This window comes from Rhinolophus sinicus, chromosome 1, assembly GCF_057876585.1.
Source record: "Rhinolophus sinicus isolate RSI-liver-muscle chromosome 1, RSI-T2T, whole genome shotgun sequence".
NCBI classification, from domain to species: Eukaryota; Metazoa; Chordata; class Mammalia; order Chiroptera; family Rhinolophidae; genus Rhinolophus; species Rhinolophus sinicus.
The window spans coordinates 118,831,075-118,855,873 of NC_142501.1; the positions used below are offsets into that span (position 1 = coordinate 118,831,075).

The 24,799-nt window shown below is 35.5% G+C and overlaps 1 protein-coding gene across 1 annotated transcript in view; it reads right to left on the reverse strand.

The window, feature by feature from the left end:
* Positions 1-247: 247 nt before the first annotated feature.
* Positions 248-24,799, reverse strand: part of ST8SIA6 (ST8 alpha-N-acetyl-neuraminide alpha-2,8-sialyltransferase 6) — a 123,913-nt gene continuing 99,361 nt past the window's right edge. Inside the window, exons 5-8 of the mRNA XM_019752064.3 lie at positions 20,018-20,162; positions 16,358-16,470; positions 13,752-13,844; positions 248-12,511 (exon numbers count right to left, since the gene is read on the reverse strand). Of these exons, the coding sequence (XP_019607623.2) occupies positions 12,043-12,511; positions 13,752-13,844; positions 16,358-16,470; positions 20,018-20,162 (820 nt within the window). The 3' untranslated portion in view covers positions 248-12,042. The remainder of the gene's footprint in view (positions 12,512-13,751; positions 13,845-16,357; positions 16,471-20,017; positions 20,163-24,799) is intronic.

The following is a 24,799-nucleotide window of genomic DNA, read 5'->3' on the forward strand; positions in this document are numbered from 1 at the left end:
ATTCTTGATAACATATTTTGGTTTTGGCCAATTAGAAGTAGCTTAGTACCTACATGGTATCCACCATGGAAATAAAATATGCTGATATTATCTTTAGTAAATGACCATCAGAGCTCAATGATATTTAATTTTTGTAAATGCAAACATTATATAGCAGGCTATTATTCAAGTACTCTGCTTAACTATAAAACAACTATATACATCCAAAGATATTTATGGAATAAAACTGGGAAAAAATGGGTTTATTGAACATTAAAATTTATTTAGTAACAGTATGGAATTTTTAGCAGTTTCTCAAAAAACAGAAAAGACAGACAAAAAAAACAGAAAGCAAAGAAATGTTTAAGTTTTCCTAGGTGCAGTCAAGTGTTAATTGCTTTTGGCATTTATAGACAATGAAGCCATTTACTGTTATCACTGTCATGGTGGGAGAAATATTTTACCAACAGAGAAACTAAATATCAACACCTACTCTTCAGTAAGTGGATACCAGTGTTATAATTAAGACCAAAGCTATTTTTCACACAGTGATTGTTTTTCTGATCCTCATGAGAGCCCTAATTACTCTAGCAACTTCGCTGTCTAACATTAGTTCTACTTAGAAATATTTTGACAAACCGACAATAGTTAAATATGTTAAAACAGTGAAAATGATAGATTGCTTCTGCCTTTAAAACACTGAACATATTAATCTACGACGATATTCTCGGGCAGGTACATCTATCCACATTTATTAGCATAGGAAAAGAAGGAGGTTAAATATATTCACAGCCCCCAAAGAAAGATGGTATTAAATGAACTGGGGAGTACTGGAATTGACCACACAGACTTCTAATTATGAGCCTTTTTTAGAGAGTTACACATTCACAAAACAAAATCCACTCACTGTGGAGACAAAAAGCACTCAAAATCCAAGCATTTCTCATGAATTTTACACTCCAATGAGACCAGTTACCACTGTTCTCTTGAATCTCAGAGGGGTGAAAATATTACCTCTCTGGCTGAGTTCTTAAAATCTTAACTTTAAAATTTTGACTAAGTTATATGGTACAGCCCCACTGGATCCTGTTTGTGAAATTCTAATTTCAAAGAACCTGGGTGACCACATCTATTATCATTCAAACTGGACACTGAAAGGGGATAAATTAGGACTGTCTGGGCAAACCAGGATATATTATTATTAAGAATCACCTTTCAACAAGCTATTGATTTAGTGATGCAAAACGGAGGACACAATCTCTTCTGAGATGTTTATTATTAGTGAACAAACCATTCCTCTAGAACGACTGTGGTACTGCCAATATATATGGAATTGTGTGATTCTTAGAAAAGCAACTTGGCTAAACACATAATCAAAAAGCTACCATTAAGAGAAGCCATCAGCACTGGAAACTTTAGACAAAGTTGTTAAAATATCATTATATTTACCCAAAGATCAGTAAACCCAGAAAACCTACTATAAGGTAAAAAGTCTTCACAGCTATTTCTAAGACTTCACACATGAGCAACTAATTCATTTCACATATTTGATGAAAATTAATCAAAGCATTGTTTTACAAGTAAAACAAAAAGAGTATTGGATCCCATTATTACATTTTGATTAATACGGAAGAGAAATCAGTACCCAAAATGAAAATTCAAAAGGTATCATTCATGTAAGAATTGCTTCTGGAATGAATGCATTTAATATCGAGTAACTAATTTTATGGGAAAAAATTAAATGTCATACAGCATATTTTCTCCATGATTAGCAGGATGGCATACTAGAAAGCTTTAGAGCTTGAGGACAGACCATGGAATTTAGAGTCAGGACTACCTGGGCTCAAAGTCTAGTTCAATCATTTAGTAGATGAGTGACACAGGTAAAATTACTTGTAGTAAATATGGCTAGATGCCTATCTAACATCTATGAAGGACAGATAAAGAGCTTCCCAGACAAGAAAAAGATGAAAGAGTTCATCACCACGAAACCAGTATTACAAGGGATGTTAGAGAGACTTCTTGAAGATGAAAAAAAAAAAGAAAAAAGAATAATAAAATGGTAACAACTACATATCTATCAACTATTACTTTAAATACAAATGGATTAATTGCTTTAATAAAAGACACAGGGTAGCTGAATGGATAAGAAAACAAAACCCTTACATATGCTGCCTACAAGAGACTCACTTCAGATTGAAAGATGCAAACAGACTCACAGTAAAAGGATGGAAGAAGATAGTTTAGAAAATGGAAATTAAAAAAATGAAGCTAGGTTAGCTATACATATACCAGACAAAATAGACTTTAAAACAAAGGCTATAACAAGAGACAAAAAAGGACCCAATAATCCCAATTCTGGGTATTTTTCTGAAGAAACCCAAAACACTACTTCGAGGGGACAAGTGCATCCATGTATTCATTGCAGCATTGTTTACAATGGCCAAGATGTGGAGGCAGCCTGCGTGCCCCTCAATAAATGAATGGATAAAGAGGAGGTAGTACATATATACTATGGAATATTGCTCAGCCATGGACAGAAATGGGTTCTTGTCTTACATATGCGCAGCATGGAAGGACCTGGAGGGTATTGTGCTGAGTGGAGTATGTCAGACAGTGAAAAACAGATGCAATGTGATTTCACTTATATATGTGGAGCCTAAATAATAAAACAAACAAACAAAACAGAAACAAACTCATAGATACAGAGAACATTTTGATGATTGTCAAGATGGAAGGGGAGTTGGGAGTGTGTGAAAAAGGGGAAGGAATTGAGAAGTACAAATTGGTTGTTACACAGCAATCATGGGGATGTAGGGTATAGCATAAGGAATACAGATAATATTGTAATAACTATGTATGGTGTCAAATAGATACCAGATTTATTGGGGTGATTGACAGGAGGGGGTTGGAGGTAGGGTGAAAAAAGTGAAGGGATTAAGAAGTACAAATTGGTAGTTACAAAATAGTCATATAAAGTAAAGCGTAGGGCGTATAGTCAATGATAATGATAACAACTATGTATAGTGTCAGATGGGTACTAGGCTAGTCAGGGGGATCACTTCTTAAATTATATAAATGTCTAACCACTGTGCTATACACCTGAAATCAACATAGAATAACATTGAATGTCAACTACAATTGAAAAATTTTTAAAGGGGGGGGGAAGTGAAGGGGAATAAGAGGTCCAAATGTCCACATATAAAACAAATAAGTCCTGTGGATGTAATGCACAACATAGAGAATATAGTCAATAATATTGTGACAGCGTGGTACAGAGTCAGAGGGTTGCTGGACTTATCATGGTGATCACTTCTTTAGGTATATAAATGTTGAATAACTATGGTATACAACTGAAACTAATATTAATATTGCATGTCAGCTATATTTTGAATAAAAATCTTTAAAAAAAGATGTAATAAATTATGGTGGGGTTTATAATATATGCAGAAATAAAATGTATGACATTAAATCTGGCACTGTGTGACTTCTGGCTCTTCCCTAAAGTCAAAATGATTCAGAACATCGAGGCAGCCATGACAGCGCAATTAAAGATATGAAACAGGACTTCCAGAACTGCTTCAGAAATTGTCAAGAACGATGGGATAAGTGTATTTGAAGTGAGGGGGAGTATTTTGAGGGGGATTAATGGCAATGTGTATTTTACTGTAATCATTTTTTTTTATTTAAACATTCACTATATTGTTTGATCATACCTCATAGACAAACACACCAATTAAAGGTAGATATTCAGATTGAAGTAAAAGGTAGAAATTCAGATTGATAAAAAAAAAAAAAAGCAAGACGTAACTGTATATTGTCTATAAGAAAATCACTTTCAATATAAAGAAACAAATATGTTCAAAGTAAAACAATGCAAAAAGAGATATGCTAATTCTACATAAAAATGTTGGAGTGGCTATATTACTATCAGACAAAGTAGATTTCAGATAAAAAAAATATTACTATGGATAAAGAAGATAATTTCAGAATTATAATGAGGTCATTTATCAAGAGAACATAACAATCCTAAGCATTCATGCATCTACTAATAAAACGTCAAAATACACAAAGCAAAAATTGATAGAACTGCCCGAAGAAATAGATAAATCCACAATTATAGTCAAGGATTTAATATTCATCTCACAATAACTGATAGAACAATACACAGAGAATCAGGAAAGCCATAAAAAACTTAACCTATACTATCAACCAGTGTGATCTAATGGACATTAGTAGAACACTTACCCAACAACATCAGAGTACATGTTCTTTTCAAATGCACACAGAATATTCACCAAGAAAGACTACATTCTGGGCCATTAAAATAAAGTCTTAATAAATTTAAATGGATCCAAATCATACAAAGCATGTTCAGTGACTACATGGAAATTAATTTAAAATAATCTATAGTAACAATTCAGAAATATTTGGAAACTAAATAACACACTTTCTGAATAACCCATGGTCCAAAGAAGACATCAAAAGTCAATTAGAAAGTATTCTGAACTGAATGAAAATGAAAGCATGACATATCAACATTTGTAGGAATCAGCTAAAGTTTTTAGAGAAAAACTATGGTACTAAGCTTCCATGTTAAAAACAAAAAGAGATTTCACATCAATTAGCTGAGCAACTATAAAAAGTAAGATACCCCAAGAAAGGAGAAGTAAGAAAGTAATAAAAATCAGAGCAGAAATTAAAGAGACCCAAAAGCTGGTTCTTTTAAATGATCAATAAAACTGATGAACCTCTAGCCATACATATAAGGGAAAAAAGAGAGAAACAAACACAAATAACCAATATTAGAAGTGAGATATGAGGCATCACTGCAGACTCTACTATATTAAAAAGATAAGAGAATGTTTTGAACAACTTTATGACAAAAAATTCCACAGTTTCGATGAAGAGGATAAATTCTCTGAAAGACACAGGCTACCAAATCTCAAAAAGAAATAGAGAATCTGAATGGCCCTACATCTATTAAAGGAACTGTTCATAATTTAAAATCTTCTCTCAAGGGAAGTTGTAGGGCCAGATGGCTTCACTTGGTGAATTATGCCAAACACGTAAGGAAGAAATAGCAACAATTTTACACAAACTCTTCCAGAGTAGCCCCCTCCCCAAAGAAAACTTTGTAAAAGAATAAAATTGGAGAACTCACGCTGTCTTATTTCAAGTCTTATTACAAAGTTACATTAATCAAGATGGTGTGGTATGGGCATGGAGGCAGGCAAGTAAATAAATCAATGGTATAAAGAGTACACAAATGAGTAAATCCAAATATATATCAATTGATTTTCAACATAGGTGCCAACGCTATATATAGAATTTGTCTCTTCAACAAATTCTACTTAAATAATTGTATAGATGTGTGAAAACTATGAATTTTGATCCTTAACCCATACTATGAACACACACACACACAATTAACTCAAAATGGCTCATAGGACTAAATGTTAAGAGTCAAACTATAAACTCTAGAAGAAAACATAGGAGAAAATCTTACCGATTGTGAATTTGGCAATGATTTCTTAAATTTGACACAAAAAGCACAAAGTTTAAAATTTTTAAATCAATAAACTAGACTAGTAAAATTTAAAACATTTTCTATTCAAAAGACACTATAAACAAAATGACAAGGCAAACCACAGGCTGAGAGAAAATAGTTGCAAAACACATATTTCACAAAAAATCTTATATCTAGAATATATAAAGATCTCTTATAACTCAACCATGAGAAGACAATCTAATTAAAAATGGTCAAAATATCTGAACGGACATTTCACCAAAGAAGATATATGAAATAACACATGAAATATAACCATAAGGGAAAATTAAATAATCATGAGGCACTCTGTACACCCCAACAGAATGTCTAAAATTTATAAACTGACCATACTAAATTTTATCAAGGAGGCGAGGTGACGGCAAATGGTATACACTGCTGACAGAAACATGACATGTCACAAGCACTTTGGAAAACAGTTTGGTAGTTTGTTTAAAATGGTAGACATACATTGACCATGTGATCCAGACATTCTAATCCTATTTGCCCCAAAGAAATGAAAATATACATCCACATAAAGACCTGTATATGAATGTTCATGACAGCTGTATTTGTAATAGCCAAAATCTGGAGACAACTACTATGGACGCCAAGAGGTGAATGGATAAACAAATTGTGGTACATCCGTATGACAGAATTCTACTTAGCAAATAAAAGAGTAAACTATTGATACACAAACAACATAAATGAATCTTATTCTGTTGAGTGAAAGGAGCACAAGAAAACATTTCGGGGTAAAGAGATGTACATTATCTTGACCGTGAAGATGGATTCATGGCTGTACTCATGGCTTTAGAGTCAGCTGTGAGTTAGAATGTTCGCTATGCTCTTACAATGTAACCTTACATAATTGACTTATCTGAGTCTCAGTTCCTATATTTGTTATGTAGTAGTAAGAATATTTTATGTAAGGATAATAATATATGTGTCAAAGTCTTACAGTAGTAAACATGATGACAGTAGAAAGTACCCAGCATAGTACTGGCGTTATATACGTACATGTTCATTTCCATGTATAATGCATTTTCTCCTCCTGCTCATATGTACTACATCTCCCCACTTCTATAACAATACCTCCTTAGCACTACTATTTTTCTACCAAAGGATACCTGTCCTTTCCTCTTGGAACAAAACAGAACATTTATTTTTATGTTTTAGAACTTTTACTCTTTTTAAAACTAACATGCGTGTATATTATTCCTTCTGGTCTCATTCTACTTTATTTTTGCCTTAAATTGAGGGTTAATCGTTAGGCTCTTTGCTCATGGTATACTCAGTAGCCACTCTCCCTGCAAGGTCCTCTTCTTGTATTACTCGTTAATTTTTCTCCTTTATCCCTAAACCCACTCCCACTACCCTCTGCTAAGTAGTCAGTCTTCTAGTGTTTAATATATGCCCTTGAATATGCATGCATATATGATTGTATGTGTCTATGTATATATGAATAGGTTTTAATGTATTAAAATGGCATTATACTATAGCTCTTCGTATTTTTCCCTTTGTGCTATATTTTAAGGATCTGTCCTAAGTGCTCTATATACATCCAGTAATTTGCTTCTGTTATGTATCCCATACTATGTATCTGTCAAAGTTAACTCATTAACTCCCTTAGAGATGGACACCTATGTGACCAACTTTCTGCTCCCACAAACAATTAGGAAATAAATATCATAGTACTAGTTTCCTTGTGGACCTTTACAAGAAGTTATCTGGGATATAAATACAGAAGGTGGGATGCTGGGCCACACGATAGACAAATAATTAATTTTACTAACTCAGTACTTCCAGAGTACTTTCCAAAATGGTTGAACTGGCTTAAACTTCCACCAGCATTTGGAATTAATGACCCCCCTAATTCTTGCCAATCTAATATCTCCTTTTAATTTTCATTTCTCAGATACTAGTAAGCTTGAGCTTCACTCTCTATTCTAATTAGCTACTCAGCTACTCAGCGTTTCCCTTTGTAGATCACATTCTTATCTTTTGCTCATTTTTCTAGTGAGATTGCTGCCTTTTACTTCTTGATTTGCAGTTCCTAGGAATGTTTCTATATTTATGTCATTAATTTTACACACTGCTAAAAGCTATTTCAGTCTGTCACCGGTCTATTAACTTATTTAAGGAGCTGTTCATTGACTAGAAATCCTTTAATATGGCTATGGTCATTGTTTAACAGAATTTTTTTTTAAAAATTGTTTTTGAGTTATATTTAAGAAGTACAGCCCCTCACCTATATTTCGATCTGTTAACTTTACATTTTACCTTTTAATCCATATTAAATCGATGTGGAGTTCGAATGTTTCTCTTGTGCAATGTAAAAATTTATTTTTCTCCAGATTGTGAACCAGTGTTTCAATACCATCTGCTACAGAGTCTTTTCTCCATTATGTGAGAGATGCATCTTTATCATATAACACTCATTTTTTTTAAATAAAAAGCAGAATGGTCTTGAAAGAGTGATGACCCAGATAAGATACAATGGACAAGAGAAGTTTTCCTGCCCATCCACCTTCAGGAGGGTAGAGGTGACTCTTCATTATAGAATCAGTCTTTTGAAGACACATGCAAACAGGGAAACTAGAACTCATGCAGTGGCTCTACATGACTTTTTGGGTCAAGAATAAAGGAAGTCTTATTAAACCAAAAGCTTCAGATATTTAATGCAAATTCCTGCAATTCCTTCAATGTTTAGTAGCATAACAATGTATTTCCATGTCATGTTACATACATAAAGTGTTCTGGTGGTTGTAACTATCCTTCCGCAGTAGCTGTTTAGGATGTGAAGAGACCTGTTATCCACAAAATTTTCAAATTTTCCCAAAGCTTCCTGAGATTCGTGGAATGATTTAGGGTACTTGAAATGATCGAGTGTTTAACTGGTAAATTTTTTCTAAGCCAGGAAAAAGCTCGCCCCAAACAGTTCTGATTTATGGCTTAATTCTGTATTCTATACATAGAAAGTCCTCACAAAGTGTCCTTGGTTGATTACCTGGCTGAGAGCCCACTTATTTACTGGGTTGGAATTTAGATGCAGAAGGAAATCTTCTTTCATGAAAGTCACCATCTATTTGCCTTTGGTTTTTGTTAGGAAGGAAAAACACCGGGGATTTTGAGGACTATTCTACTGGGTACAACGTAAACCTATACAGTTATTCACAGAGTCCTATTCAGGGACCACCCAGCACTACTGGCTACACGTTTCACTGACTGCCCTTGGATTTGGATGGAAAGTCTTTTGGAATCTCATTATTCAGTTACACTTACAACAAGTAGACACATAGAATCAAGCGAGCCAGTATTGCCTTTAGAAACTGGTGGCATGTGGGGCTATGAGCTGGAATTCTGAACTGAAGGTTCCATACTGTCTAGCACCAGTGCTCAGACTTTCCATTTCCAATGCCCTTGGATGCACCTGAAGTTTAAGAGAAGGTCAAATTCAACCCACCTCACAACATTGAAGCAATGCTCATTACACCCAGAGGTTTCTTGAGAGTGTCACAGTTAGGCCTGGTAGCGGCTTACCTATAAATCTACAAGATGGAGTGCACAGTTTTTCTTTTTGTTTTGATCTTGGTGAAAAACGTCTAATAATTCACCATTACAGAACAAAAAGAATGGTGACTTATGATTTACAATTCACATAGCTGTTAGGTTACATTCTAAAAGTTCATATTCTAGTATATTTTAGCAAGTTCCTTTTTTTAAAAAAAAAAAAAATTCTGTTTGGGAACTAAAGGACATTATTGGCATATCACAATGGAACATGTGGCCGGTCGTCCTCTGCCAGGGAGGAAATGGTAGGACATGAACGAGGCCTCCCACTCACTTTATTCCTCCACGACATACTAACTAGAGTCAAGAGAGTGAGGGAAGAGTTTCAAGTAGTAATGGCAGATAATTTCAAGGTGTAATTTCACAACAGCTCCAGCCTCACTTGAGAGAGAGAGACAAAGCATGCACACGTTCTTTTTGACCAAAGACTTTTAACTAATAGGAATCTAGCTGGGATTGTCGTAAAATTTCAACATGCTTTCAGGATGGCAATACGAACGTTAAGACAAATGTTAAACAAGAAACCAACTTCAGTTATGTTCACGGGGCAAGGTCTCCACAACTTAAAAATTTTCTCCACAACTTGCAAATTTTGTTTACTACTGAACTTTTACTGGAACGTGGATATCATCAAGACACTACTCCTGGATCCCACACCATATTGAGTATTTCTGAATCCTTATCAGTGACATTGGAGACTTTATTTCAGTCGTCTAGAGAAAATGTCCAATGTTAAAATAGGATGTGATATGGGAAAAAACTTGTATAAGCTCTAAATATCCTAATCATATGTAATTTTTATTAAAATAAATTATAAAGTCTCCATGTGGACATTTAATGATTTATTTCAGTACATTCTATTACTTTCAGTCATCGATCATATATTTCTAATACCAGCAAAAAGAAAAGAATAAGTTTTTACTCACCAGAAAATATTTTGAAGGAAACATTTTACTAACTATAAAATATTGGAATGTTCTGATCTATTTTGAATAATCCATGCCTAGTCATGATAGAGACATAACCAATACTGTTAGCAGATTTTTAAAAGCTAATTAAATGCATTAGAAGCAGTAAAAATCAGCCACTTATTCACTACCACAAAAAGAACGATAAAATTAATTAGACTTCATGTAACTAAAAGCATGCTTTCTTTTTGGTAAATATTTATATATGAAGTTTTAATCAATTTATGGAGCTAATAGGTTCCATTTGCCATAGAAGAACAAATGAAAATGTGAACTAAGAATGATATCACAAATGTCAACTACAATCAAATTAAAGATGTACTTCATTGAAATAAACAATTTAGAGCTGAGTGTTCTTACAAGGGAACATGTAATAAAACAATAATCTGGCTAAGGTTAAGAATTCAGAATTATATCTGTAATTAGTTCAGTATGCTGCCCAGTCTGTTCCACTCTTATTTCCGGTCTCCTTGCAACAGTACAAAGACGAGCAGGAGAGTATGCACATAACCACTTATTGAAGTCAAATAACTTATTCAGGAGATGCAGGGATGACCTATATTAACAGGTATCATCATAATGGAAAGGAGTGGAGTGAAAATGCTAATATTCAATATCGACTCGAGCTGCATTTTAGATTGATGTTTAATTTATTAGTCTTATTTCTCATGTGAACACATACTTCTTATGAGAACTAAAGTTTCCTGTGTTTTAATCCTTACATCTTTCCTATGAAATCTCTCAGGTTGGTATGATTCCATTTCACACGTGTGGGACCAAGCCAGCACGCCCACATGCCGTACCCCCGCATGTGGCAGTTCCTGGGGCAAAGGCCATCATCTACCTTCAAATACGCTCACTTTGATGAATCAGTATCTAGAGGACAGCTTTTTCCGCTAACACATTCCCTCGACCTAAAATCGTCTTCATTTGGTAAAACCTTACTCATCTTCTAGGTTTAATTCAGAAATCGCCTCTGAAATAGATTCCATCACAATAGATTTAATTATTCCTGCCTCCGTTCCTCATAGTGCTTTATTCCTAACCGCTGTAATAACATTTATCATACAATATCACAGTTGATAACACACACATCCGTTTCCTCCTGCAGGACTTAGTCATCTTTGTATCCCTCTCACAGAGCCTGTTACAGGGTTGATATGAAGTAGCCATTCAATAATTTTAAAAAATAAATAAATTGAATGAGTGGGCCCACAGACAACAGGTAAGAAAAACGGTATTGGAACCATTCACATCCGCAAAGTAGATCCTGTCAGCGGGAGAGGGGAAGGCTTAAGAGTGAGGCAGGAAACTAATGTAAAGAGTGATTTTAAACGGTAGATAAAGCAGGAAAAGAATTGGCCTAAAATCCAACCAACACAAGTCATGGCAGCTAATGACACAGTGAAAGTAATCAGAAGCAAGTATGTCACCATACAAAGAGGATTTCATTCCTGTAACCAAGGGTTTCTTGTTTACCTACATAACATTTTTACATGTACTCTTTCAGACAGGAGGAAAGATGAGAAGGACATTATTGATAATAGACAGGCCTGCCACAGAAAGAATCCCCATGAATACTGGCGATTCAGCTGTCTTCTCCAGAAAGGGTTTCCAACACAGCATACCTTTTATTATCAGTCTGGTGAGGGTAAAAATGTTGTTATATATATCAACAAAGAAACATTCCTTGAGTCCCTGCCTCCTGCAAATACTTGGCTAAGAGTTTTCATAGATTACTATATTTTCCTCATATGCGTTAGACATCCTGCGCCCCATTTTACAGGAAAGGAAACTGAAGATCAGAACGACTGAATGGGTAGCAGAGGCTGCACACTTAATGGGGAGCTTTAATCAAACCAAGTTTCGTGGCTTCTCCTATTGTATCCTACAGCCACCCCTTCTTGTGTTCAGAAACATTGTTACTCACCTATAGCATTACGTTAAAACTATTCCCATCTTAAGACACTTTGCTTAGGCTAGTTCGCATTTGCTAAATTGTAATTTGAGGATTCCTTTCACATAAAGTTGGAGAATTTGGCTATATTCTTTGGGCATCTCATGGAAACCGCGTTTAGGTAACTTGTTGTCATAGTAGTGATGGCTGACAGGTGTGTCCTGCACAGTTTTAGAGAAGGGCCAAAATCCATACAGTTTCACGTTCTCACACAATTCAATCGCCACACTTGTGATCATCAAGCCGGAAGACAGGCGATACTCCGTCACACCTTTAGTTCTCCAGAAAAGGGCAAGATTTCGCAGGTACTTGGGATGGAAATATATAACCTTTTGTCTTGCTTTAGACTCCTTCAGTGTGTTGTACACTTTAAAAGAGGCACCAGTGTTGGCTCTGAAGGAAAATGCTGGCAGAAGAAGGAATGCGTCTCCATAGGTTGCAACGTCCTCCAGAAATATTGCTTTCTTTTCCTTTAAGTTCCCATATCTGTCAAATTTTTAAAAATCATAATAATAACAATAATAATCAAAGTAACATTTTTTTGGTAACACGAGGCTAAATTTACCATTGGCCAAAAAACAAACGAACAAAAACGGAACCATGCATATCACTGTATGTAAAAGAGACAAACCATAGACTCAGAGAAAACACATGCATATGAGCACCTTGTAAATATGAAGGGCTAGGCTTTCATCTCTCCTGGGTTTTGCTAGGATTTCATTTCTACTTTCCTACCAGGCTATATACCCTAACTGGTGACACATTTCTTACATTCCTTTATCTTCCAACTCAGTAATTATTTTCTAAGGTTGTTTTTGATACTGAAATACCTTCCAAATTTATAATGATGAAATGTTTTCTCAAACATAACACTGTTAAAATATCTATATATTTAAAAAATTCATTGAGCTGTACACTTGTCGTTTGTGCACCTTTTGTATATAGGTGATTATAAAATTAAATTTTCTTCAGAAAACCTAAAACATCTATATGCATATAAATATATGCATACACACAGAGATATATTTTAAATGGCCTCCATACATTGTATATGTTTGATATAAACAATACCTTAGTAAATATACCTGTAAGCACAATTCTGTGTGTTTTGAAAGTCAGTTTTTGGGAGACAGATACAGTATTTTATATTTTCTTAAGACATAGTAGAACTATTTGAGGGGTGGATTCTATTAATAACAATTATTAATCACTTTGGATGAAAACAATGGAGTAAAAATACATACAGGATTTTTATTAACCAACCAACATTTTGCAGTAATTACATTGCAGAAAAAGAAACATGGGAATTATTCTTTAGTAATATACTATCCAAAGTGAAAACCAAATTTTGCCAGGTTCTCCTAAGGTTTGCTTTCTGAAGCTTCCAAATAGACTAGGTTTTATGACGAAAGTGCTACAAAGATAAAAGAGTGACACTAAATTTCTGAAAGACAATTGTAAAAAGTAACTTTACTATTGTTAAAAAGTTGAAGAGATAGTAAGTTGTCATTTGATGTGCAACATTCAGCTTACATCAGTTTATGACCCCTTATGAGTCACAACCTCGACAGAAAGTCAAAAATTGCCAATGTATTCTTATATATTTTCCCCCCAAAGCCATTCCAGCTGTGTTGCAAGTCAGACTCAGCAATAAGATTAATGCTCAGACTAACACACTAAACAATAAACAAATGTCTGAACAGTTACATAAGTTGAAGTTACTTACTTTAGTCTTATGATACTGGGATTTACGGTCACAAGATTGGTTTTACTGCCAACGTCTTTACTAATGTTTCCTGTGGTTGGAGGAAGGTTACACCTGAAATGTGGAAGGAAAACTATTTTCAAAATACAACTTGAAAAAAAAGTGGGTACACACACATACACACATATACAAATACACGTGATCACTGTCATTTTATTGGATAAAATCTTTGCTGTGAAGAGATCCTCAGAATTCATCTCATTTCTATTTAAAATTATTTAATAAGTACTGAGCTTTTAGTTGGTTCAACATTGCATAAAACATATAAATTTGATACTGTTTTCAATATTGATTAAGACCTTTATAAGTAACAAAAATAGAAATGACAATTACACCTTGCCTAGCTTTTGAAGAGTTCACACTCCTCTTACTAAAATTCTTGTTTATATTGATTATATTCCCACAGTGGTCTGATCACCAATTTATAGATTTTCAAACACTGAGGCATGGCGACTAAGTTTAGAGAGTGTGCCAGAACAAAAGTCTACATAAAAAAAATCAAAACCTCCTGATTTTCATATGGATGGTTTTTCCACCAAATTATACTTTAACAGATAAAAACCTGATGGTCTTATAAGGATGTTTTCATACTGATGTTTTCATCTTCCTTTGAGTACTAATTTGTTTTTAAATTAGACAACAAATTAAGAATGGTAATTTTTAGTAATTACATTCCTGTCACACAAAAAAGGAAAGTTGGCTTTGACTCCCTAAGTATCGCTCACATCATTTTAAGTAGGCCATTTCTTTAATGTTACAGATACAAAGGAGCCTCTCTGAATATTTCCTGAAGACAGGCTGCTTAAAGTTGATGTGTTCTCAAGTAGGACTGCAGTTGAAATAGTCTAGTCCACACTCTGCGAAACATACGAACAAATAAAACATGTACTTCCCACCCCAATAAAAAAGGTATATTGCAAATAATTAAATGCAGTCCCTTGGGAAAAATAAATACCCCTCATAGATAATAAGGCAGGAATGACCTCATTAGTGGGCTTCCTATAACAAACCTACTTTCTAGAACAGTCTCATATTGGTTTGAAGACTCAAAGTCGCTTCCCCAATATGCAGTAGTATCAAAGGAGACTTCCAGAGGAAATGTTGCATATTGTATAGATACAGTAGTATAGTAAAGCTACTCATCGCCTATTTTCATTCCTTACACTCAACTGATAGCTCCCAATCTTTGAAAATGAAAAAACAGTAATAATAAGCACTTTCCAGATTGTTTTATAAAATATGAATATGTACAGCCAAAATAAATACGGGCTGCAAAATGACATAAATTTAATGATACCAACCACTTCTAAGCCTCATTTTGCTAACTTCAAAGGAAACACTATGTGCAGAAAAATACCTGGCATCAGCAAATGGAGAATATAGATAACATCTGCACTTCTTTTAGAGTCATTAAGGAGCTATTGAGATTGAAAAAAGTTTTTAAACTAAACTTATTGTATTTCCTATATTTACATAAAGTGAAATGGATGTCAGGGCATGATACCACCAAAGTTTTGGGAATTTCCAGTTTATAGAAAGTCTGTTACAAGAAGAATTATTTATCTTCATCATGGCTTTTTTTCATAATGAGTACTTTAACCAAATAGCTGTATCGTTCAGGTATTGGCCGTTTTAACACTGGTCATGAGGAACGCATCCAATAATTGTTGGACTATTGGGTGTGCTGTTCTATTATTACCTCCAGCACAAAAATTTTAAATGAGATTAAAGTGAGGGGGAGGCTACTGATCCAATATCGTGTTCCTTTTTCATGTCCTAAAAAGGGCAGAATTAAATCGATAAGGATCAAAGGGTCTGCTTTGATGTGTGAAATCAGTGCTCCTGAAATAGGAAGAAAGATTTCGACTTACTTTTTAAAAAGGTGCGTTTCAATAGAAACCCATTCTCCCAGGGATGAATCACCTTTCCTTCATATTCTGAAGGTGGAGGTGCCCTGTAACATGGCATACAAGTACAGGCACACATGGCAACCACTTTGGTTTCTATTTTTGCAAGCTGGCTGGTATTGAGATATAAACATTTCAAAAGACCATAATTTAGAAGCTGCGCGGTTTTCTTTTTAATTTCAAACCAGAACACTAAATAGACAATAATATTGCATCATAGTCCGATGCCTACATCAGCATTTCCCAAAGTATTATCTGAGAACAACACTTCTTTGCAGTGCTCTTAAAAAAACACACAAAAGGTTTTCAAGGTCTGGTGAACCTGAGAAATCTTGCTCCCTCAAGTCTTCTCAAGGAGCTATGGTATCCTTAATACACTGAAGGCTCTGGCAAGTCCTGCAGTGCACACGACCCTCTTTTACCACGATTCCATCCAGAGCTTCTGAAAAGTAAACAATCACAGCGCATTTCTGTCCTTCTGGTATTAACATTCGGAGAGAGTTAGGACCCATTTAATACTTCAGGAAAGCCTACGAAGATGATCTGTAGACTGAACAACGTAGCTCAAAGGTGAAAATTTACATGGAGTATCTGTACACCATCTCTTTAAAATATCCAACTGATTTTTTGGTTCAAAGAAACCAGCTTGGCAGGTCTTACCTAAAAACGAAGTCGGATTTGTCTATTTCAGCTCCGCAGAGAGACTTATTCAGAATTCCCCCATTTCCGACCACCGCACACTGATTGTAAGGGTGCCCCACAAAAGGCTGGGACTAGCAGGAGAAAGTAAAAAACGACCATGAAATATCTTTTTAGAACTAGAAATGCCATCAGCTTCATTCAAATAGCTTGATTGTCACACATGCTAAGGAAAGAACAAGAACAAGAAAGAGAAGGAGCAACACCACAGCATGTGAATCAACTTACAACTTAGAATTTTACAAAATCCCCTAAACCTGTTTCATTTCTCTGGAGAGAACTATGCAGCATATCCTATACAATATACTGTAATAATACAAAATATATCTGTATGTAAAATGTAACATAATGCAGTTTACATCACATAAGTAAGTAAATAAAATGAGAATGGCAAAATCCCATATGATGCCTTACCAAACCAACAGGAACATTCTCAGCCAAAAAGCAGCAAATAAACCAATTGGAAAGTAGTGTTAAATCCTCTATTCTTGGGCATAAAATTAATAGCTAATTTAACAAAAGTTTCCTGCGCTTCTTAAATAGTGAGACCTTCAGTCTCAGTGATGATAGGAGATTTATGTCTGCCGTCTCCACAAAGGACCAGCCACAGTATTTCAGGGAGACCTATCCACTCTGTGCTGACATATTTTAAATTAATTTCCCAGGCCCGAATCTTTTTAATCTTTTCCAAGGCCCCAACTTGCCTACCCCAAAAGATTTTCCACTTTCACCAACTCCTCCCCTTAAATCTGAAACAGAACTTTTCAGTTCAACAGTGTACTTCTCCTTTCCTGCTCACGTTCCCTAAAGTAATGCTGTGACCTTGACCTCATATTCTACCGTGACAGGGTCCTGATTTACCTATTTTGTCTCTAGAATTTGAGTGTAAGTCCTCAAGGGCAGAGAGTGTATTTATTACTTTTAATTGTTCCTCCTCTTTCACTGCGGACCTAGCACAGGGAAATGTACACAGCGACTCTTATGTAAGTGCTTGCTGGCCCAAAGCTTCCTCCCCACCAGGTGCAACCCCCAGGGTTGGCCTGAAGCCCCTTGTATGAGCTTGTGAAAGCCAACTGGTAAAATACGCAGAATTTTGTGAGTGGGTTGTTAAACCGTTAGTAAATTAAAATCGGCCATGGTGGGGGTACGTACACCACTAAAATCGGCAAACACTGTAAGTCAGGGCACCCAATTTCCCAAAGCCATTTCACCAGCACCACTACCAAAACCCCAGGGCCGAAGTGTTCTGAGCACCCCAGCAGACGCCATGTGCTTCTAATGTCGCATTTGGGAGATGCCCAGCAAGCAAAGAGAACTCTGTTTCAGCACTTCTAGGTTTGTCTTCAAAAATTAAAAATCATAGAGTGCTGATTATGAAAGAGGCAACCGAAAGCATCACTTATTAAGGTATTCAATCCACACAGCAACCTTATAAGCATTTTACAGATGGGAAAATGGAGGCACAAGTTTACGGCTGGAAAGTGGCAGAGCTGGGATCCAACCCAGGCATCTGCACCACTGCACATCACACAGCTCCTCACAATCAGTGGATGAAACGTGAGTTTAAGTACTTATCTTGCTTCTCTTTCTATCTGTCGTGCCTAGCAGATCGCCTGGCTCTTAAGTGAATGGTTCCCAAATACCTCAGGGAATTACACGTCACTCAACTTCTAGTTCAAGATATACCCAGACAGTGTTTACTAAATGGTACCACAATAAATTCTGAATTTTATAGATAGGGTAGAATGCAAATAAGTTCCTTATGGTGCAACAGAAAAGATTGCTGAGGGAAGCCTACCTCCAACTAAGCAGTCAACATAATGCATGCTTTTCTCTGGCTTTTCCAGCAACTGAGAAAAAACCTCCATATGCTTTGGGGTCTCAACATTCAGGAAGAGCTTAAACAAATTACAAACTTCAACATTCCCTAAAATAAACCTCCTAAGAAAATGCAAATGTGCGTGACTCAAGTGCCTGCACATTGCTCACTCTGGCTGAAAACCAACTTTGTTGTTTTCCTTTGCAAGGGACGTCGCAGAGTTTTTGGAGAAAGTGACTTCACCACATTTAATCAAAAGCATCTATTGAATGCTGTTGCTGTGTGCCCCACAGTTCTCCTGAGCTGAGTGCCGCAGACCAGAGCTGAACTGGGTGGGCATGTGGGAAGCAAGGTGGAAAAGAGGTCGGCTCCCCCGGGAGCCACATCCATGGAGAGGAAATGTTAAAGGAACACAGAAAAGTGACCTAGCTTTGTAATTATTACTGGACTGACTTCAGCCTCTTCTCCCCCACCCCCGATTTTTAAAAATCAGTATAAATTTGGGAAATGGCTGTTGTTCTTAATTGCATACAGAATCATCAAGACCATGTGAAGTTATTCTTTTCCAGGTGCCAATTAGAAGAATATACTAAAAAATACCTGCTGCTCCTCTGTTCCGGTCAAACGAAAGCCAGGAAAATACTAGCAAAAATTGCATGGGTGAAAAAGTTGCTCATGTGGAACTCTCCACAGCCTTCCCTGATTGAGAATATAAATATTCTTTAATTACTATCTTTTCAACTATTGGTAATTTCAATGCACCATGAGGGCATTGTCAGAATGCTTTATGACTTATTTTTTTCCTCACTCTATCTTCCAGAAAATATGCAATATTTTTTCTATTGTTTTCTATTTATTTTCCATTCATTTCCAGCACATCATTCTTCCTTTTGAGTTAAAATATTTTTAAAAAACTGGGACAACTTATATGACCAACAATAAACTAGTAGAAAGAAGTCAAAGGTCCAAAAAATTAATTATGAGAATTTAATATTCTACAGTTGCAGTATATTAAATTGCACATAATAAAGTGACCCCAGTTTTGACCATATGGACTTGACCTTAACTGCTTGTACTTGAATCATGGAAAAAAGATTCCTGAGAGGGTATGTTTTTTAGCAATAGGATGTTCTTCATAACAAAAACTTCCCCCAAGTTTGGATTTCTATTAAGCGGCAGGTTTCTTCTGGTAATGATACTGTATCATTACTCATTCATTTACTTAACAAATATGTGATGAGTGCAATATATATATATATATATATATATATATATATATATATATATATATATATATATACTGGGGAAGGTTCTAGGAGCTTGCGATATCAGTGAACACAACAGGCAAAAACCTATCTTAGGGGGTTATATTTATCGACCACAAATTCTTACATATTTACTTCCCAAAGATTAGCCACATAAACCTACAGTTCTTTGTGAAGGAAATGATTTAGTCACCAAAACTGACAACTGGAAGAATCTTATTCCGAGTGAAAAACGGTCATCTTCCCAAGCCCCAGTAATTACTATGCAGGAAGCCCAAATACTCATCTCATTCAAGGATGAGTCATGAAGACTCAAGAACCAGACGAGCTTATCATTTAAGATGTAAATACCATACCTTGCAGAGCCATGCTGCATTCAAAATTGCCCTTGTAAAAAGGATCACTATACATATCTTATACAACAAACAGAGCATGGTATTTTAATTAACTTTTCCGTTATTGTAAGTTATAACTTAAAGTGAGAGCAAATTCACCTGGAATGGTGACATAAATAAACTACAGCAAATCTTTACTCACCACTGGAAACATACTAAAAATGTTCTCTCTAATTAGGATTTCGTTTTTATTTTCCACCTCATAACTCATGTTGGTCCCAACTGGAGTGTTATTTTGTGAAACAATGAGGTTTTGAACAGCATCACAACAGGAACTAAGTTCTGCTCTGCAAAAAATAGGAATAAACGTGAGCCCAGGAATACGATTAAGAAATTAAAAAAATAGAGACTACGATGGGAAATGCGAAAGAGGATTTTGCCATATTGACTTTCAGAAAGAAAAAAAATTATTCACAAAGATGACATTTTTATCTCATTTCATTCTAACTGGCCCTGGATGGTGAAATGGTATCTTGACAAGATAAAATAGCAATGAATGTTAAACATACTTATACTCAGGTAGGGACCAATAGAAAATACCATTAATATAATGATTTAAATATAAAAACTTCTTTCTAATGATAATGTTATAACATTAAAAAGAAAAATGACAGAACACATTATTTTATAATAACGATAAAGTACAGAAGCTAAATTAAGTAAAGTGTTACAGTCACCAAAGCAATATGTAATCATTTGTTATTAGACAACTCCAATGAAAAGAAGAATCATTAAATACAGTGATTTTGTTCGAACTTTAATGAAGTATAATTCACAAATACAAATTGTTTGTATTTAAAGCATAGAATTCAATGTTTTGATATGCATATACATTGTGAAATAATCACCACACTCAAGCGAATTAATATATCCATCACCTCACATAGTTATCATTTTTTCCTTTTTCTGTGTGAACACGTAAGATGTACCCTCTTAGCAAATTTCAAGTATTCAGTGCAGTACTCTAGTCACATTGCTGTACATTAATTAATACAGTGAATTTTTAAGTGAAGCAAAGTTAAAGTTGCCATTCCTTATGGAAAGTCCAGAAAAATGTAGCTCACTATCTGAACTATTAATATTATTGTGGAGTGAAACACTATCATTAGAATACAGACCAGGAAGTTTCTTGCAGGGTTCATCTGAGTTTGTCCCCATCATCTGGCAGGTAAACGTACAATGACGTGAACTTTCTATTCTGTTTACATAGTTCTTCCATGGATGTGGATCCCACAGTATCTCTTGATAATTATTCCAGAGTTTAATCAACCTTGAAGTCAAGTGATTCTTCCACTCGCACAGCCAAACTAGCGCTGAACTTAAATCCATTTCCCTTGTTAGCTTTTCAGAGACTCCTCATCAAAACACTTCACGTAATTGAAAATGGTAAGCAAGCAGAACTTGAGCCTTTCCAATCTCGAAGAGTTTTAGAGAATTTCCTCTTCTCTCAGAGTTTCCTCCGAGGACCGGGTTTTCATTATTTTAGTCATCTGGTTCCTCTTTAAACCTCGACTTGTTTCTCCATATTACTTTAAAATATGCATCAAAGCTGGATCCAATCACAACACAGGAACAGAGACTCTTCTGTGAGCAGTGTTGACACCCTAGAGTCATAACTGGACCTTTTCCATTGCACATTTTTTTAATGGGTTTTTCATCCTGAAGGGTATACTTTTGCACGTTTCTACTGAATTGAGTCCCTTTGAAAAAACACAATGTTCTAATCTGTCATGGTCATTTTGAGTTATAATCCAGGCTTCCTGAATTCCAGTCATTCTCAGGGTATGAACAGTCAGGGCTGTCCTATTGTTTGTACTCTAAAATCAAGATTTTTCAACAGTACTTCTTATCAGTTAACTTACCTTATTAAAATAGCACATTCTTCTTAACTGAATTCTATCGCCTGCTTATTATTCCTCTTTGTATTTCAGAAACTACCATTTCTAAACGATAGTTTACGGAGATTGACAAAAGAAAAAAAAAAACTGAAAATGAAATGATGCGCAGTCAGAAACACGAACGATACTAAGTAGTTTTTAATTATAAATTTAGTTTCATGAGAATTCATGTGACACATTGCAAGCTCAGAAATTATTTTGTGTTAATAATTTTAAATGTCTCTTTTATGCAGATTTTGAGAAAAGGCAATGGAATAAATTCTCACTTACCTTTGACAAGTAATTTAATTTCTCTAAGGATAGTCAGTGCTTAAAATAATACTACATCACACACACACACAAAAAAAAATATATAAAAAAACAAACAAACAAACAAAAAAACACTAACCAGAGTGCCCTTTGTGGTTTTTCAATATGAACAGGTTTTTTTCTGAAATTGTATTTTTAACATTGTATTATAAAATTTTCAAACATACAGGCAAGTTGGACAATGAACACTGGAAATAACCACTAGCTACACTCTACCATTAACTTTTTACTCTACTTATTTTATTGTGTATTTATCCATCAATTCATGGTTGTACTTATTGAAATTCAAAGTAAATTGCAGGTATCAGTACACTTCATCCCTAAACACTTCAGCCTGTATATCATTTTGTTTATATTTTGGGATAAAATTTACGTATGATAAGTGCATTTGATGCATTTGGAGAAATGTATACACCCTTGTTACCTAATCACATACCAAGGTAAATAATATTATTAACCTCCCAATAATTCCCTCATAACCCTTCCCAGTCTATCTCTACCACTCCCCCCGCCCCCCACACACACCTCGCGACAACCACTTTTGTGTTTATTTTTTACCACAGATTAGTTTTGCCTGTTCTGGAATCTTTATAAACAGGATCACATAGTATGCATACTTTTATGTTAAGACTTCTTTTCCTCAGCATGAATGCTTCTGTAATTCATGCATGTTGTTGCGTGTAACAGTTTGTTCCCTTTTCTTGCTGGAGTAGTATTCTACTGTATGGATGTACCAGGGGCAGTTCAGCCATCCCCCTTGCACTTTTAAAGAAATCACTATCAAAAATCAATGTTACGGGTGGGAGATGAGGGTAAGGGGGATCAAATATATGAGGATGGAAGGAAAACTGACTCTGGGTAGTGAACACACAATGAGATTTATAGATGATGTAATACATTATTGTACACCTGAAATCTACGTAATTTTACTAACAATTGTCACCCCAATAAATTTAAAAAGAAGTGACATCTGAAAAAAAAAAAAAATCAATGTTAAATACCTAATCACTCATAATAATCTCCCAGGAAAAATATCAGAATAATTATTCAAAATGTCATTTCTGAAGCCTACCTTGGGTGACTGACTAATGGGACTTTTTATACCTTTATATTCACTGGCAGAATTATAAAAGTATGCTCTTTGTCACTTCCTGGCTCCTTCATGTGGTAGAGACCCTTGTAAGAACCAGTGTTAGTATAAAGCTGAGTTGCTTAGAACAAACAAAATAACACAGAATTTTATCTCTGTTATTCCATTTTCCACCCTCCCTAAAAACAATCAATTCTGATCTTCCATGACTCTAAAATCAACTAGATATGTTCACAATAATGGGCGTGGCAATAGATCCCCTTCTTGTGTAAAAAAAGAGCAGGAGACCCGCAGACATGAAGGATACTGTTGGCATTAACTAGATGTGATGGTTAATTTTATGTGTCAACTTGACGGGGCCAAGTCCATGCCCAGATAGCTGGTGAAACATTATTTCTTGGTGTGTCTGTGAGGGTGTTTCTGGCAGAGATTAGCATTTGGATCAGTGGACTGAGCAAAGAAGATGGCCCTCACCAACGCAGTAGGCATCATCTAATCTTTTGAGGATATGAACAGAAGAAAAGGCGGGGGAGGGCAAATTTGCTCTCTGCTTCAGCTGCATCCATCTTCTCCTGTCCTTGGACATCACTGCTCCTTGTTCTCAAGTCTTCAGACTCAGATCAGGGCTTACACCATGAGCCCACCAGTTCTTGGACCTTCAAACTCAGACTGGAGCTTACACCACCAGCTTTCTCGGGTCTGCATGGCAGATGGTGGAACTTCTCATGAGCCAACCCTTCATAATAAATCTCTTTCTGTATATCGATACATATTCTATTGGTTCTATTTCCCTATAAAACCTTAACTAAGACAGATATTGGTACTGATAAGTGGGGGGTGCTGCTATAATAAATACCTAAAAAGGAGGAAGTGGTTTTGGAACTGGGTAATGGGTAGCGACTGGCAGAGTTTCATGCACATGCTAGAAAAGGCCTAGCTTGCTGTGAACAGGTTTTTAAAGGTGATTCTGGTGAGAGCTAAAACAATAAAAAGTAAGAGAGCTGTAGACAGAGCTCTTGTCCTAGAGAAACTCTAAATAATTCTGAGCATAATATTGGTTGATATATAGACAGTAAAAGCCATTCTGAAGAGATCTCAGATGGAAAAGAGGAACATGTAATTGAATGATGGAAAAAGGCAATTCTTGTTAAAAAGTGGCAAAGAACTTGGCTGAATTGTGTTAGATTTCTAATGTTTTGTGGATGGTAGAACTTGTGAGCAACAAAACGGGATACTTAATTGAGGAGATCTTCTAAACAGAATGTTGAAAGAACTGCTTGGTTCCCCCTAACTATAGTAAAATGCAAGAAGAGAGATGTGACTTGAAGACAGAACTATTAATAAAAAGGAAGCAGAGTCTAAAGATTTGGAAATTCTCAGCCTACCCACATGGCAAACAATGAGAAAGTGTGCTCAGGAGAAAACACTAGAGGTGTGGCCACCTGGTCTCCCACGCGATGGTATTACAATATGGGGACTTTAGGGGGCGATTAGGATTAAATGAGGTCATGAGAGTGGAACCCTCGGGATGGGATTATTGTCTTCATAAGAATCACGGAGAATTGCTCCCCCTTCCTGCTCTCTACCATGTGAAGTTACAGTGAAAAGGCTGTCCTCTGTAACCCAG